The following is a 15,919-nucleotide window of genomic DNA, read 5'->3' as shown; positions in this document are numbered from 1 at the left end:
CCATTTTTTTGTTGTTTTTTGCAAATAACTATCAGGCACGTAGCGTCCGAGTGGGACCAGCCCCCTTTTTTCTCGCAGCAAACAATTTACAAACAAAAAAAATGAAGTATCACGAAGCTGCTCGCCCCCACATTTTTGGTAGCATGTAAGAAATTGAAATGATAGTAAGGAAATTAAAAGTGATACTTTTGATAATATTAAGGTGCGATTAGTATTAAAACATGATGGGGTTGAAACAGATATCTCTCACGTTGTCATTTGATTCAGTATTTGAGTTGTTATTTCAGATTGTATACATTACATGCGGGTGACGACAATGAATACAGATATATGAGATATGTATCAAATTTTGCATTGTCTTGGATGCCACTGAGGCACGAAACTTTTAGGGTGGGACCCCCCCCCCCCCCCTCCTCTTTTGCTTGCAACAAACATTTCTCTCTACATATATAGAATTTAATTGTGACAGAATCCATAAAACAGATAAAACATTTAGTGAAATTAACGAAATTGAAATTGAAGTTTTATGTATTACGCACCCCCCCCCCCCCCTCCCCAACCCCGATAAGGATTTTGAAAATTAAATTGACAAATTTGTTTTGGGGTTTTTTTTTTTGGGGGGGGGGGGTGTTGTTGTCAATATTTTGGATAATAATTCTGTCCACCCAATTCAATTAAAAAGGGATGCAGCGTGCCTCCCACATATATGTGTACAAGGTAGGGTTTATATATATGACTGCTTCAAAGTACAGTTCGATGGGCTTGGGAAAAACCCTCAAATATACACAACTTGAATTGATAAATCGCCTTATAGGATCCATGTATTATAATTCAAATCATTCCTTTATAAACAAAAAGTCTTCGTATGTACAGTTAAAAACAATCATGTGGTACAGAAATTGGCTGTTGCTCTACATCCACAACACATGGGCATAACTGTTTAAAGATAATAGATTGATTAGCGTATCTAATACATGTGTCTAAAATAATAAATTTTGGGAGCTTGTCCGGACAACAGTGTAGGAAGTCTGTCCCTTCTCATAAAACGATGCTACATGTATGTGCTTGCAGGTGACGGCTAAGTAGTACAGATATCGCAATACGAGAAAAGATTCTCAATGGGACACAAACAACAAATTGTCAATCAATATGATTAATGCAAAGACAAGTACTGGCATGTGAATTTTAAAATGATAGATTGATTTAAAATACTTTCTCCTTTCGATAAAGACTAGTTTTCCTGCTACTACAATTTGCATGGCTATTTTGCGTATCTATCGTATTTGCCTTATCCAAAATTGATATCGTTTCATATCAATAGCTCATGTATAGTGTATAAAACATAATGATAACTAACTCATAAGAGTCCCGTTTTCATATTATAAAAGGTATGAAAATTACATTTTTAGGTCACCTGAGTCACTGAAGTGACCTATTTGCTATCTTTTTTTTTTCGTCATTGTTCGTCGTTCGTCGGTCATATTAAACGTTTGAACATTTGTAGCTTCTTCTCTGGAACCACGAAACCAATTTCAACCAAATTTGGCATAAAGCATCTATGGGTGAAGGGGAGTAAAACTATAAAATTCATAGCCCATGTCCTCTTGGGCCTGTGGGGTGCACCCCATGGGGCTAAAACCATCAACATTAATGCAATCTTTACAAAATCTTCTTCTTTACTCCTGGACATCAAGCTGTAAAACTGCTGGTATGATTGTAATAAGCTAAAGCATTCAGCTTTCTATCAAAATTGTGAAATTCATGGCCCAAGGGTCAGGGGTTCTGGTGCTAGCTATAGGGTGGAGCTCTAATGATAATATCATGAAAATGCAATTATTCTTTTAAAATCTTCTCCTCTACTATTGAGTATTCACCCAATGAACTAAGTAATAGTAATGATATAGAAGAATGCCTATCATAAAATTATGAATTTCATGGCCCATGGGTTCTGGTGTTAGGGCGGGGCTCTTATGATTTTTAAGTGAAAATGCATTAATTCTTTGAAAATCTTCCCCTTTGCTCCAGAATACTATGCAGATGAATTTAAAAAGTACAAAGTTATGACGAGGAAGAGTGCCTCTTCCAAAATTGTGAAGTTCATGGCCCCTGGGTCAGGAGATCTGGTGTTAAGGTAAGGCTAATGATTATTTAGTGAAAATTCATGAATTCTTTGAAAATCATATCTTTTGCTCCTGAATATTAATTAAATGAACTTAAAATATATAGTTGGTTTGAGGAAGAATGCCTCTTCCAAAATATTGAAGTTTATGGCCCCTGGGTCAGGGGTTCTGGTGTTAAGGCAAGGCTCTTATGATAATTGGGTGAAAATGCATGACTTCTTTGAAAATCATCTCTTTTGCTCTTTTACCCCTGAATATTAAGCAGATGAACTTTTAAGTACATAGTTATGATGTAGGAAGAGTGACCCTTCCAAAATTTTGAAGTTCGTGGCCCCTGGGTCAGGAGTTCTAGTGTTAGGGTGGGCTCTAAATGAATTAGTTCTTTGAAAATCTTCTCCTTTGCTCCTAGGTATTAATCAGATGAACTATAAATACATAGAACTTATGAGGAAGAGTGCCTCTTCAAAAATTGAGAAGTTAATGACCCTTTGGTCAGGGGTTCTGGTGTAAGGTCAGGGCTCTAATGATTACATAGGGTAGGGTGGTTTAATTTTGACTCACTGTTTTCTTTTGTACTTAAAATGTATTCTATAATGTCACTGTATTTTAAGCTGCAATTTTTAAATATTTTTTCTTAGAATTTAGAAAGATTGTTGGATTAATCATTTCCAGAATATTAACAAAAAGAATAATGCACATGAATATTCATTGCAAAAGCCACACTGCAGTTACTCAGGTGACTCATAGGGCCCACGGGCCTCTTGTTTACTAGATCAAAGACATTTGTATCTGGTTACGCCCTATGCAATGTCAACACTGGGTTTCACTTAAGTTATATATTGTCTACACCAGTGTCACTGTCTTTGTCGAATAGTACTTACTACGAAATTATAATATACGACACACCAAGTGCTGATATACTATGTCTGAAATCCCCAGCTTTTGTTCTAAATCGACAACGACCGGCAGAGCCTATCTAGAATTATTCAAAATAACATTAAAAAAACCAGATTTTCATCAATTCTACTTTATTTTTGTTCTCAATGGGAAGACATGATGCTAATGCAGAAATGCGTATGAAGAAATAAAAAATAAAATCAACATTGCAACACACGTTCCAAAGAAATGTCTGCTCATGTGTCACACACATGAATCAATACATGTGTCATGTACAGTTACATGTACAACAGCCAAGATACACAAAATCATCAGCAGTTTATGAACTTTATAAAGAAAAAGTATAAATTTGTTAACAAAAGTGAACAACCATGTATTCAAACTCATTTTAACATCATAATTTATTCACAACCTTCAAAGACATGCATAATTCTCTGGGTAAATAAATATGAAAATAATTTCATTTTTGTAACTGATAAATTGTGAAACTGCCAAGACTGCTTTACTCTTGAAAAACATTGTCACACTAAATGTTATTTCACAATTTCTTGTACATTCATCTAGATATATATATTGCTTCACACAGAAAACAGTTCCACATCTGTGTTCACTGTTCGACATAGAAAACTTAACACTCAACAGTTTTCAAAAGTACCTTAAATACCCAAACTCATGACTTTTCTGAACATAAACATGAAGATACTACAAAAGCAAACTAAAGATGGTACAAAATAAGATGGAGGTATATGCTTCTCTTCAATTCAAATGCCCATCTCAAAAATATTGCATTCAATTTCGAGCAATAACAGAGTGTATGTCACATTGAATATTTATGTTATTGCTAATGATTTTACAATCATAATATAAAATTGATATGTGTCACATGCACATTCACAACTATAAACTTGTCAACTGCTACTGTCCAGCTCTGAATCATTCCCTAAAACAGGAAAATGTATATCCAGTTATGCCTTGCATAAAATGTCTTATTGAAGTTCATAACCTTACAAATGCCATAATCATAATGTATACTAACTGTGGCACCTAATTAAATATTTTGTTAGCAAATATCAGTCAAGGATTTTGTAGTAATGAAAGCTGGTAAGCATATAGACATTTTACATATGTATATTCATAGGAATTATTTACATATAATACATATTTACATAATAATAAAATATGTATTGCCTGTTTTTACAAATTAAGACATACGGGTACCTCTTATTCACATCTACTGTCGCATAATAGTTGTTGGTCTCTATATAAACACTCCCAGTATAAAATCTTGCATACCACGTTAATGCTTTCCATGTATTTGATTATGGAAAATAATTTTGCAATTCACTATAATGGCAGATGAGTAATATGTGGCACACTTAAAATATATTAAAAATAAATGTATCTACATACAATTTTTTTTGATAGAAAACAATACATATCGATACAAAGAAGACTTCTATAAGTGAAAATTTGGCACAACAAAAATATGAAGGACATTGGCACATAAAGGACACCACTACACATTACTCTGGAACAAAAGAACAAAAACAATAAAACACATTATAAGCCCACATATGATGCGAGGAAACAAGTACATACTCCCACATATTTAATCTATGAAAAATAATAACAAAAAAAACTACAGTTAAAATACAGAAATTAGTACTCTGAAAAATTAAAATACAGTCATGTACTTTACAATACAAACATACTGTAATAACTTCCTTCCATTTCAGGAAATGTGTCAAAATTTCAAAAAAAAAGATGATTTAAAGAACAAGGGTCTGTATACAGTGATTTTAAAAATTGTGGTTTCTATGTACAGAGTTTTCTCATACAACTGTTGAATCCTCTGCCATTTCTATGAGGCAAGATCTGAACACAGATCTGAACAAGTTCTGATTCCTGAACAGCAGTGGATTAATATCATGAACAAGAACATGATGGTCACCAGGTTTACTTGTGTATAACTGAGATGAACAGGTTCACATCATAACTACAGTGTAATCACTGCATTCAAATGTGCAGCTGTTAGATATGCATGAACATAAAAATCTTACAGCTTTTTAAACTCCAGTCATATATGAAACTAAGTTAGAAAAAAAATATAAAAAACATGTATGATACAGTGTATTTAAAACACTGAACTTTGAATAAAGAAGATGAATCTTTTTGAAGAACACAGACTTTTGGAACATGAATAGTTCTAAGGCATTTTTGCGATGAGATGAGTATATTACACAATGATCATTTCTTCTCTCCCTTGGAGTTTTTTCTCTTCGTGATGAACTGATGCTGTAGAAGTTTAACGGCACTTGGTCTCTTGCTTTGGTCCCTGCAATATTAAATGCCCTTTAGTCTTCTGTAAGTTAAATGTTTGGTAAGTACATGTATATGCACATGTTGCAACACCATACGTGCATTTTCTTAAAATCCTATACAGCATATTCATGATAGAAATTTCATTACTCTACATCTTTTAATGTGCTTCAATATCATACATATCTTAATATTGACATTTACCATTATATTAAAACTAAAAATGTCCGTCTACATTTCAATTATATACATTTGTATATGTTTGTATCCATTAAAAAAAGTGCAAGAACCTACCGAGTCAGACAAAAATCCACGAACTCTACAGCTTCTGGTGTAAACTTCTCTGGTAACCTAGGTGGAGACTTCCTGTCACTTCCAATGGCAAAAATGGCCGCCATTGGATTCATGTCCGCCCATGGAGGTTTTCTGGTAGCCATTTCAAATATGGTGCAGCCAACACTCCAGATATCTGATTTCTTGCCATGACCAGTTTCATTGACCACTTCAGGGGCCATCCAATATGGAGTCCCTTTCATTGATTTCAGAATTTGTGACTGTCCCATGCTGAGATTTATACATAGTCTTTTGGCACATCCAAAGTCGATGAGTTTGATGATTCCATTTGGCATGAGCATTACATTTCCCCCCTTAATGTCTCTGAAAATGTAAAGGAACCAAATATTGTTGGATATTGCTCATGCAACATAGTACACATGTACTAAATATAAAAACATCTGAAGCCTATTCAGCAGAGCAAGTGCTCTTAAACTCATGCAAAAAATTATGTTTGATTGATAGACAATTATGCATGACCAGTACTCACATTGTTGAAAAATTATTTATTAACCAAAACTGTCTCAAATTAAAGCCTGAACTTTAAAGAAATCTAATAATATTTTCAACCGTTCACAGTACCATAAAATACTCTTTCATGCATACCAGCAGGGTGTGATATAAATAACGCCTAAAGGTATTTTCATAGCTTACAGTAAGGCATCTTACCTATGAATGACATCATTTTGGTGAAGATAAGACACTCCCTCAAGGATCTGCTTGGTGTATCGTCTGAACACAGCTTCATCCAGGGCTCCAAACCTGGCGAGGATGCTGGCAATAGAGCCCCCGGGCACAAACTGCATAAAGATGCTGACTACGCTCTCCTCCTCCTCCAGACTGGTGCCAAGATATCTGTAACAACAACAAACCAAGATATCTGTAACAACAACAGCCAAAGATATCTGTAACAACAACAACAACAACAAACAAGATATCTGTTACAATAACAAACCAAGATATCTGTAACAGCAAGAAACCCAGATATCTCAAACAACAAGAAACCAAGATATTTCAAACAACAAGAAACCAAGATATCAGTAACAACAACAAACCTATATATCTGTAACAACAAGAAACCAAGATATCTCAAACAACAAGAAACCAAGATATCTCAAACAACAAAAAACCTCGATATCTGTAACAACAACAAACCAAGATATCTGTAACAACAACAAACCAAGATATCTGTAACAGCAACAAACCAAGATATCTGTAACAACAACAACAAACAAGATATCTGTAACAATAACAAACCAAGATATCTCAAACAACAAGAAACCAAGATATCTGTAACAACAACAAACCTAGATATCTGTAACAACATCAAACCAAGATATCTGTAACAACAAGAAACCTAGATATCTCAAACAACAAGAAACCAAGATATCTGTAACAACAACAACCCTAGATATCCGTAACAACAAGAAACCAAGATATCAGTAACAACAACAAACCTATATATCTGTAACAACAAGAAACCAAGATATCTCAAACAACAAAAAACCTCGATATCTGTAACAACAACAAACCAAGATATCTGTAACAACAACAAACCAAGATATCTGTAACAACAACAACAAACAAGATATCTGTAACAATAACAAACCAAGATATCTCAAACAACAAGAAACCAAGATATCTGTAACAACAAGAAACCAAGATATCTGTAACAACAACAACCCTAGATATCCGTAACAACAAGAAACCAAGATATCTCAAACAACAAGAAACCAAGATATCTCAAACAACAAGAAACCTGGATATCTGTAACAATAATAAACCTAGATATCTGTAACAACAACGAACCAAGATATCACTTGCAAACAATAGTTACATCAGTCTTTTTAAAACCAGGCCAAATCTCTGATTGACAATATAGGAGAAGGGGGTCGATTTTAATCAGAGTCATGTGAAATAAAAACAAATGGGCCAATGACAGTCAGGAAAAAACCCAAGTAAATACAAGTTAAGAACAAATTCTCATTGAGTCTTGAGAAGTATAATTGACTCACCCTACGATGTTCTTGTGGTTGAGCAGTTTTAGCAGATCAACTTCCTCTTGGACTTTCTCGTACTCCCGTTTAGCTTTGTCTTTGTCTGACGTATTCAGCTCGATCTGTTTCACAGCGATTAGCTGTCCCTCACTGGTCAGTCCGCACCAAACCTGTAATCAGAAGTACCCACTGTCAGATACACACATCAAAAGTCATTCACAAATATATATGGTACAACACTTTTCTGTGGCAACATTATCACCAACTTTAATTTTTGCTTAAGGTTGTACATGAAGACATGGTTAGATTATTTCATGAAGTTACTCTTTTGTACATTATCAGTGGGACACTTACAACTCCAAATGCCCCCTTTCCAAGGACATTGCCTTTCTTCCACTGAATGGTGTCTTCTGCATTAGACTGGTTACTTATGGAGGTACAAGCACTTCCTGCCCTACTATCAGAGTCCAGTGTGGAGTGGGTCATGTCACTAGTGAGTGTCTGAAAAACAGCGATTAAACATTAAAAACCATCACATTCTAAGAGGATCTCACCTACAAACACAAAACGACAACTTTGATTTCTGGTAAATAAATATTTCTTTTCCTTACCTGGTCAAGGTCCACAGAATCTTCATCAATGAACCCAGTCCCATCCTGGGGTGGCAAGTTGGAGAATCCATAGGAGGACTCCTTCTCACCATTGTTTCTCAGAGATCCACCATCTTGTTTTGAACCCCTGATCTCTGTAAACTTTCCGGCAGACTTCCCCTTTGAAACATTGATAGGTGGTTTGTGATGGACTAAAGCAGACGATGGTTCACCCACACTCATGTGGGGTTTGTGCAGATGTTCTCTGCTGCCTTTCAGAGCTCTCAGACTTCCACCTTTCCCTGCATACAGCTCCATGTGTTTGAAGCTGTTCATGATCTTTGCAATGGCCTCACTATCAAATTTCTGCTTCTGTCTTGTTTGTAGGTCATCAGTGACTTGATACTGAGGCTGTTGTGCTGTGATATCTTCAATTTCGTCTCCCTGAGAGGTTCTCTGTGGATCACACACTGAAGCAGAAAGCTTGGCATGAAATGGAGAGTCATTCTGAGTCATCTTTATGAGCAGGTCTCTGTCAGCTTCTGTGAGTGTGCTGTTTCTGCTAGCATTCGTCAGTGTTCTACTAGATCTAGTGGAGGACATGGTGTTACTGAGGATTTCTTCCACCACCTCATCCAGATTTGTGTCTTCTCGTTCATCACTCTTTGTTTCTGAGAACTTTCTCTCTCTCCTGGTTGATCTTCCACCTGTTTCTTTCTTTCTCTGACTTGTTCTTCCTCCAGATTTAATCTCTTCATTTTCTGCTTGATGGAGATCCTTCAAGTCTAGCATGGGTACATTCTCAGCGGGAAGTGGGACATTTAGGTCATCATTCTCCATCTTTTGTTTTCTCTCTTTATTTTTCATTTTATTCTGCTGAATGGCTGACTTGAGATTATCAAGAGATAACTGAATTTCATTGCTAGTATTTTCATTCAATGATCTTGATAAATTCTTGTTTCTGTTTGCTGCAGATGTTGCTGGGGTCCTTGCTGTCCTGCTGCCTGCAGATGAATGCAGGCTTTGCTGTTTTCTTCCTATAGGTTCTGGAACTTTTACTCGACTGCTTGCTGACATCTGCAAACTCTTCTTTCCTGCAGAAGATCCAGATGTCCTAGAATTGCTACCAGCAGAAGACTTCTTTTCACTTGATGAGTTGGTTCTCTCTGAGCATTTGCTTTTTCCTGAGTTTGAGGGATTCCTGTTCTGTGGTTCTGGATTATCAAATTCAAATTTGCCCCGCTTGAGTTGACTAGGCGAACAGTCCACTTCACTCCCCACTCTTGGAGTTTGGCCATTTAAGCCTAGCAGATCATTCAATGTATCGTCCTTTACATTCTCATCAAATTCCTTTAATGCATTCAATGTTTTATGGATGGGTGTCCTTGAGCTTAATGATGGAGACTCAGGTATAGGGGTGAGTTTGTCGATCAGTATCTGTCTGTTCAGCTCCTCATTTGCCTCATCCACTGCGGGATTGGAATACAAAATATCATCAAGTTCTTGCTCAGCAGCTTTTAAAGCTTCCAATTTAAACTGCAAATCCGTATCTGGTGGTAAGGAGCTATTTCCATGGAGGTTGTTGGACAGAGATGTTTGTGTCAAATCAAGGTTCATAGGCCTATATCCATCATTGTCTACTCTAGGTAAATTCATCTTTGCTGGGAAATCTGGTTTGATTTGTTTGAAGCGAGGTGATGGAGTGCATGGTACACTGTCAATGTGCTGATACACATCAACATTCAATGAATTCCTTAAATGTTTCGGTTTTACTTGCTCCTTGTGAAATCTTGGAGTGTCCATATCCATATTGAAATTTCCAGATGTCATCATTTCAAGGTTATCAAACATGAGACTTTCTTGAGGAATCATGAGAGGGTCAAAGTTCTCCTCTTCCATATCTTCATGTTCACTCTCTGATGACCCTGATGACATAGAATCTGTACACTTTACAGCAACCACATCAGACTTGTCTATACAGCTTGCAGCAACATGCCAACCTATCCCTGAGATTAATGCTATATCCGACTGAGTTGCCTGTTTTCCCAGTAGTGAATCCACTGGTATCTTCTTCCTTCTCCTTCCTGACTTGGTTCTCTTCCCACTTTTTGGTCTAGCAACTGCATCCTCTGAATTTTTGCTCTTGCTCTTTGCACCACCCCTTCTTTTGCCTAACTTGGGCTGAGCAGATGAAGGTTTCAGATCTTTCTTCTTGCCACTCTTACCCCTGCTCTTGAGAGAAATGTTAGTTTTAGACCTCTCTATTCCTGGCTTGGAGACTATGTAACCATATGCAGTAGCGGACACTCCTTTTCCATTCTGTTTGTTTTCTGCTGGGTTTACAGAAATGTCTGGGTACATGTCTGCAAAAGGATCCTCTATGACAGGTGTCTGCATTGGTCCAGTAACTATAGGCTCTGGTTTAGTCCTACGAGGTGTAATTGAGGTAACAATTTCTACCAAGGGTGCCTTTCCAGCACTTGCTGGTTTGTATTGAAAAGCTGGTTGCTCATCCTGTTTCAAAACCTCAGTCTTTGGACAATCACTGTCAGACTGAGATCTGTTTGAAGACTTCGGAACATTTTCCTTTGCCTCAGCCATATTTGATACTGAGGCTGATTTTATAACCTTGTTCTTAGCCTCATTTGTAATTTCCTGCTCTGGTTTCTGGGAGTTAGAATCTTTCCCTTTGACCTGAGTTGTTTTATTTCCTGATCCATTTGTTTCGCTTCTATTAGATGCTGGTGGGGCTCTGGCTATTATTGTTCCACCAGAGTTTCCTCTGGAGGCTTTGCCAGCTGAAGAATTCTTCTGAAAACTTTGAGTTCTTGCAAAGCTTGGAACAGACTGGTTAGAACTGGGTGTGTTCATCTGTGTAGATGTACCAGTAACTGGTTTCACGGGTTTTGCACCCAAAGCTTTAACATTTGCACTATTTGTAACCCCTTTATTTGTTGAAGAATTTTTCCCAGCAGTCATTTGAACTTTCTTACTAACATCACTAGCATCAGATGCTAAGGAGCTACTTGAAGCAGACTTTGTAACAGTAGACACTGACTTATCCGAAGGTTTGGATGTAGATTCACTGGTTTTAGCTGGACCAACTTTCAAAATATCAGGTTTCACAGTGCCCTTTCCTTCAGTTCCTGGTTTTGCACTGTTACTTTTTGAATCTTTTGCAACATCATTTGCTCCTCTTGAAACAGAAGACCTGGTTGGCTGAAGGTATGATGGTGTAGATGATTTCTGACCAACAGTATTGGTTGAGACAAAGGCTTTGTTGTTTGTTGGTTTATTAGGGGGTATAGGTCCTATCTTTTTCACGGTTTTTGCAGAGGATTGAGTAGCAGGTCTTTGCACATTAACATCTTTTTCGCCTGATTTAAGTGCAAGCATATTGGACTCACTTTTAGCAAACTTCTTTTTAGCTTCCTTATCGCTCTCACTTTCTTCTGCTGATTTCACTTCAGTCACAGCTGGCGTTTCTTCTGTTTTATTTTGCATGAAGTCAATTCCTTTTCTTATTTCCTCCTTAACATTAGAGAGCAGTTTGGATGACACAACCTGCATGGGACCAGATTTAATGTCACTTTTAACATTCTGTTTATCTTCCTTCAGTGCGTCTTCATTCAGATGTCTAGAGTGAACTGTAATCCTACTTTGTGCTGATGAACTCTTTGATTTATTTCCAGAATTTGGCACAACTTGAATATTCTTTAGTTCAGAATTGGTGTTTATATTTCCTAGATAAATTGCTCCCCGAGATTCTGAAACTGCAGAGTTCTGCTTAGATCGAAGAGTCAGTTTATTAGAACCCACACTAGATGGTTTTGCGACTTGGGGCCGATTTTCACTCCTTTGTGTTGCAGCACTAGAATTTGCTTTTACTGTTGCACTTCTCTGAGTTGCAGCACTTGTTGTGACAGGTTGCTTAGTTTTGCTGTTTTTTGTTGTACTGGATGCTGGTTTGGAATATTTTCCAGAATTGTCAGGTGGATCTCCTGAGGAGCTTCTACTTGACGGTGACTGCTTGCTTCTGTGTGAGTCTTCACTACTTGAGGACCTGAGGGACAAATCTTGAGGGCGACTCTCTTCCAGGACAAACTCATCTTTGTAGATAGATCTGCTTCTCATGAGTTCTATAGTTCCTGCAAATGCCATCTTGACATCCTTATTCTTGATTAGTTCGTCTTCCTCTGATCTTGGGGAGGGATCCTGATAAACAAACAAATCACTAAATGAATCACATAAATTTAATGTTAGTAATCATCAATTTCAATATAATTATGTACCCTTGAGTGATTAACCCTAAATCCATTCTCATAGATGACAAAGTCATGTTCAATAGGAATAAAAAAAGAGTGATGCACAGATTTTATTTGCTGATAATAGATTGTCAAAAACTAACCAATCGGATGCTTCCTACCTTAGAGTCTTCGGATGACTGCTGCTCTGTCATGGCACACTCTAGGTGAGCGTTGGTCTGCTGGTTGAATTGGGTGGGTGTCGGGGGGAGAATGTTGGATGACGTTGGATAAAGTGGGACACCTTGTACAGGAGTTTGAGGACATCTATTGGTCAGTCCCATCCGATCTACAAAAATCAGTCAAGTTAATTATAAACAACTTTTTCTACATGACCTAAAGCAGATACAACAAGTGACAATTTATTTAACATTTTGATAAAAATTTAACACTTGAAATTAAACCCATAAAAAAATTTAAATTCAATAGAGACTTCATTCAGCTAATGCTATTTAAAGCTTTTTTGGCGGGTAACCATTTCAAAAGAAAGTACAAGTATTCTTATTTATTATATTCATATGGGATAATATCACCGTTTAACCCTTATAATGCATCTTCTATGTTTATAAAGAAGATTTAATTTTCAAAACATTCACTTCTGTCTACAATTATTACCAAGATCCAAAATATGTGTCACTTCACAAGTTGTAGTGGATGAATAATTAGATCCATCCTGCTTATAAAGACTTTTCTGGGTTGTGTCCCTTTGCAGTTGAGAGTAATGAGTTGTCTCCCTTCTGGGATACTTAGTTACCCGGGGTGACAGAGACTCGTGGTTATACTCTTCACTGTGGTATAGGGGGTTAACAGAACCTGGTGTTAAAGCACAGACAAACAGACAAAGGTTACTACAGGATATGGATAGGTTACACAATCAAATGAATTCAGTTAGTAAACAATGGTGCATTAAAATGTATGCAAGGATGTTTTTACTGCTAAGTTTAATTTTTTACCATTTTTTGTAACAAAGCATTTGCATAGGATATATCTTTGCAGAGATTGCAAATTTACATGAAAAATGCAGCAATGCAGCTTGGTATATGTACTTGTTTTTGAAAGTGTTTACATGGTGATAAATTTTGAAAAATTTAGTTGATATTTGCAAATACAATGTTCATGTCCCAAAATATGCAAATATTTTCATCTAAACAGAATATATGTACCAGTACTGTATGGTATATGAAATGTATATACATGTATGTATATGATGTTATGGAGATGTATTCAGATAAAGTCTGCAGTTCAGACATATTTTGATTAAATATTATGTACATGTACACTGTTTTAGATAAATGAGTAAAAGATTGTGATTTTGAGGCAGAGCAATAATTATCATATAAGCTGAATGATATAAAACCTGTTTATGGTGTCTATACTACTAATATAATCTTGAATGTGATAAGATGCTTCAAATTAAAATGAAAGTTAACAGAAATATTCCCAATCACCAAAATGAGTATACAAATAACAAATTTTAAAATGAGGAAAGAGGCTTCAGCAACACAGGACAAATCAATGAAATGTTGATCAAAAATCTATCATTACTGACCTTTATTTATGTAAAGGTCACAGGTCGTGGCCAGGTCACTGATATTGGCATTGGTGTCTGATCCAGATCTGCGGTGATGTTTGAAGTTCTTGCTGATGCTAGGGGTAGGTGAGGATGGAACTTGCATTCTAAAAAAGGATTTTTTAAAATGTGAGAGAAAAGCTTCCAGCAGTTTACTTCATCATCTATTGACACAAAACTGTTTTAAATCACATATCATACAGCTGAATAAAAATGCATAAAATATAACAAATACCCTAGAAAAATGAAGATAACAACATCCAAATCAATATTTGCGAAGAATATTTTATTGCTCTTTGAGATTATACAAAGTCAGACAGATCATCAAGGTATTGATTTTTACTTTGTTTAGATTGAATACTGAGTCAAGTAAAGAAGCAGATCAAATATTTTGCAGACAGCATCATTGCATCTGTAATTTGCAATGACATCATACCTATTAATCTGCATGCACTGGTCAAAATCTGGGTCTACCACAGTCAAAGGTGAGGTCCTTGTGTTCTCCCTGACAGTCAGAGGTGACATTCGACCCCGATTACCAGGTCCAGGGTAGGTAACTGCATAAAAATTATTTCCAAATCCATGAAGGAGAAAGACAAAGATATTCTTAAATAAATCCATTTTCCATTTTGAGTAATGACAGAAAATCACATAATATGATACATCTCTCTCTCTCTCTCGCTCTCTCTCTCTCTCTGTTTCAAATACTGAAGTTCCTGATTGAATGCATTGTACTCTAATTGAATATTCTTTGAGTGTACCTGGCTTGCTACCTTTCCCAAGGCCAATCCTGCCTTCATCAAATGACCGGCGGTACTTTCCATTCCTGCTAAATGTTGGGGATTCCCTGTCGAGACCTCTGTCAGGGCTGATGGACGGCAGCCTCTCTTTGGATCTGACTTTCGGTAGAGGTGAAGGTGACACCCTTTGACCCCTGACCCTTCCAAGCTTTCTCATTCCATCCCTGAATGTAGATCGACTAACTGAAGCCGGGTCATTGTCATTTGGTGTGCTGTATTAAGAGAGTGCAAAAGTGCATACAAAATTATCAAAAGTCAGTGACCAGTGTGTAATGTGAATTTAAAGATCTAGTTTCAAGGTGTGGAGAAATTTGATCTGTTGAAGTCACACGTGAATGAGTCAATTGCCGGTCAAAAGAGAAAGGTACAGGTGTAAACAACCACATTGTATAAAACAGAAGGTAAATTCTCTGCATACAATTGGCTGTATCATATTTCCTAGCATTTTAAAAACAATTCAGGATTTAAGAAATGACTCTTTTATCTTTCTTTTCACCTTGTTGACACTTTACGTGCCAAAATAGACACTAATATTATTAAATCTTTGACAAAGAACTTATTTTCTTTAAAAAGTCATACCAAGAAAGCAGGAAGCATACAGCCAGAAAACACAACACTTAATTGGCTTGATAAGTTTAATTAAACGATTTCTAATATCAATGGTACCTCAAATATGGACCAGGAGTAAAGTTGCCATTTTCAATGTCCTGAATCATATTCTCCTCAGCACGCCTGGCTTTTTCTTTTAGGCTTAAATGTCTAGATACAGGTTTTCCTTCTAAAACAATCATGCATAGATAAGATATTTCTGAATCAGTACAATGTAGAAATTGTCCTTAAATGCAAATCCCCAAATCCATTTTGAGCATGTTAAGATAAATATTTTTTTTGGTACTTACTGTTTGGGGTAGACTTCATGTTGGCAAATACATTAGTTGGCATCGACTGTCAGAAATAGAAATCAGTTTTATAAGTCTTCTTTGAGTTAC

At 36.4% G+C, this 15,919-nt stretch overlaps 1 protein-coding gene across 5 annotated transcripts in view; it reads right to left on the bottom strand.

Annotated features, from left to right (window-relative positions):
• Positions 1–4,030: 4,030 nt before the first annotated feature.
• The window catches only part of LOC128177836 (uncharacterized), a 26,238-nt gene continuing 14,349 nt past the window's right edge, over positions 4,031–15,919 (bottom strand). For all 5 annotated transcript variants that reach the window (XM_052844729.1, XM_052844752.1, XM_052844744.1 and 2 more), the window contains exons 9-20: positions 15,830–15,875; positions 15,597–15,708; positions 14,892–15,142; positions 14,567–14,687; positions 14,110–14,237; positions 12,683–12,849; positions 8,278–12,471; positions 8,021–8,167; positions 7,685–7,836; positions 6,339–6,524; positions 5,631–5,993; positions 4,031–5,352 (exon numbers count right to left, since the gene is read on the bottom strand). In XM_052844729.1, coding sequence (XP_052700689.1) covers positions 5,265–5,352; positions 5,631–5,993; positions 6,339–6,524; positions 7,685–7,836; positions 8,021–8,167; positions 8,278–12,471; positions 12,683–12,849; positions 14,110–14,237; positions 14,567–14,687; positions 14,892–15,142; positions 15,597–15,708; positions 15,830–15,875 — 5,955 coding nt within the window. In that variant the 3' untranslated portion in view covers positions 4,031–5,264. The remainder of the gene's footprint in view (positions 5,353–5,630; positions 5,994–6,338; positions 6,525–7,684; positions 7,837–8,020; positions 8,168–8,277; positions 12,472–12,682; positions 12,850–14,109; positions 14,238–14,566; positions 14,688–14,891; positions 15,143–15,596; positions 15,709–15,829; positions 15,876–15,919) is intronic.

This window comes from Crassostrea angulata, chromosome 1 (genome assembly GCF_025612915.1).
Source record: "Crassostrea angulata isolate pt1a10 chromosome 1, ASM2561291v2, whole genome shotgun sequence".
Taxonomy (NCBI): domain Eukaryota; kingdom Metazoa; phylum Mollusca; class Bivalvia; order Ostreida; family Ostreidae; genus Magallana; species Magallana angulata.
This window is presented reverse-complemented; position numbering and strand designations above follow the sequence as displayed.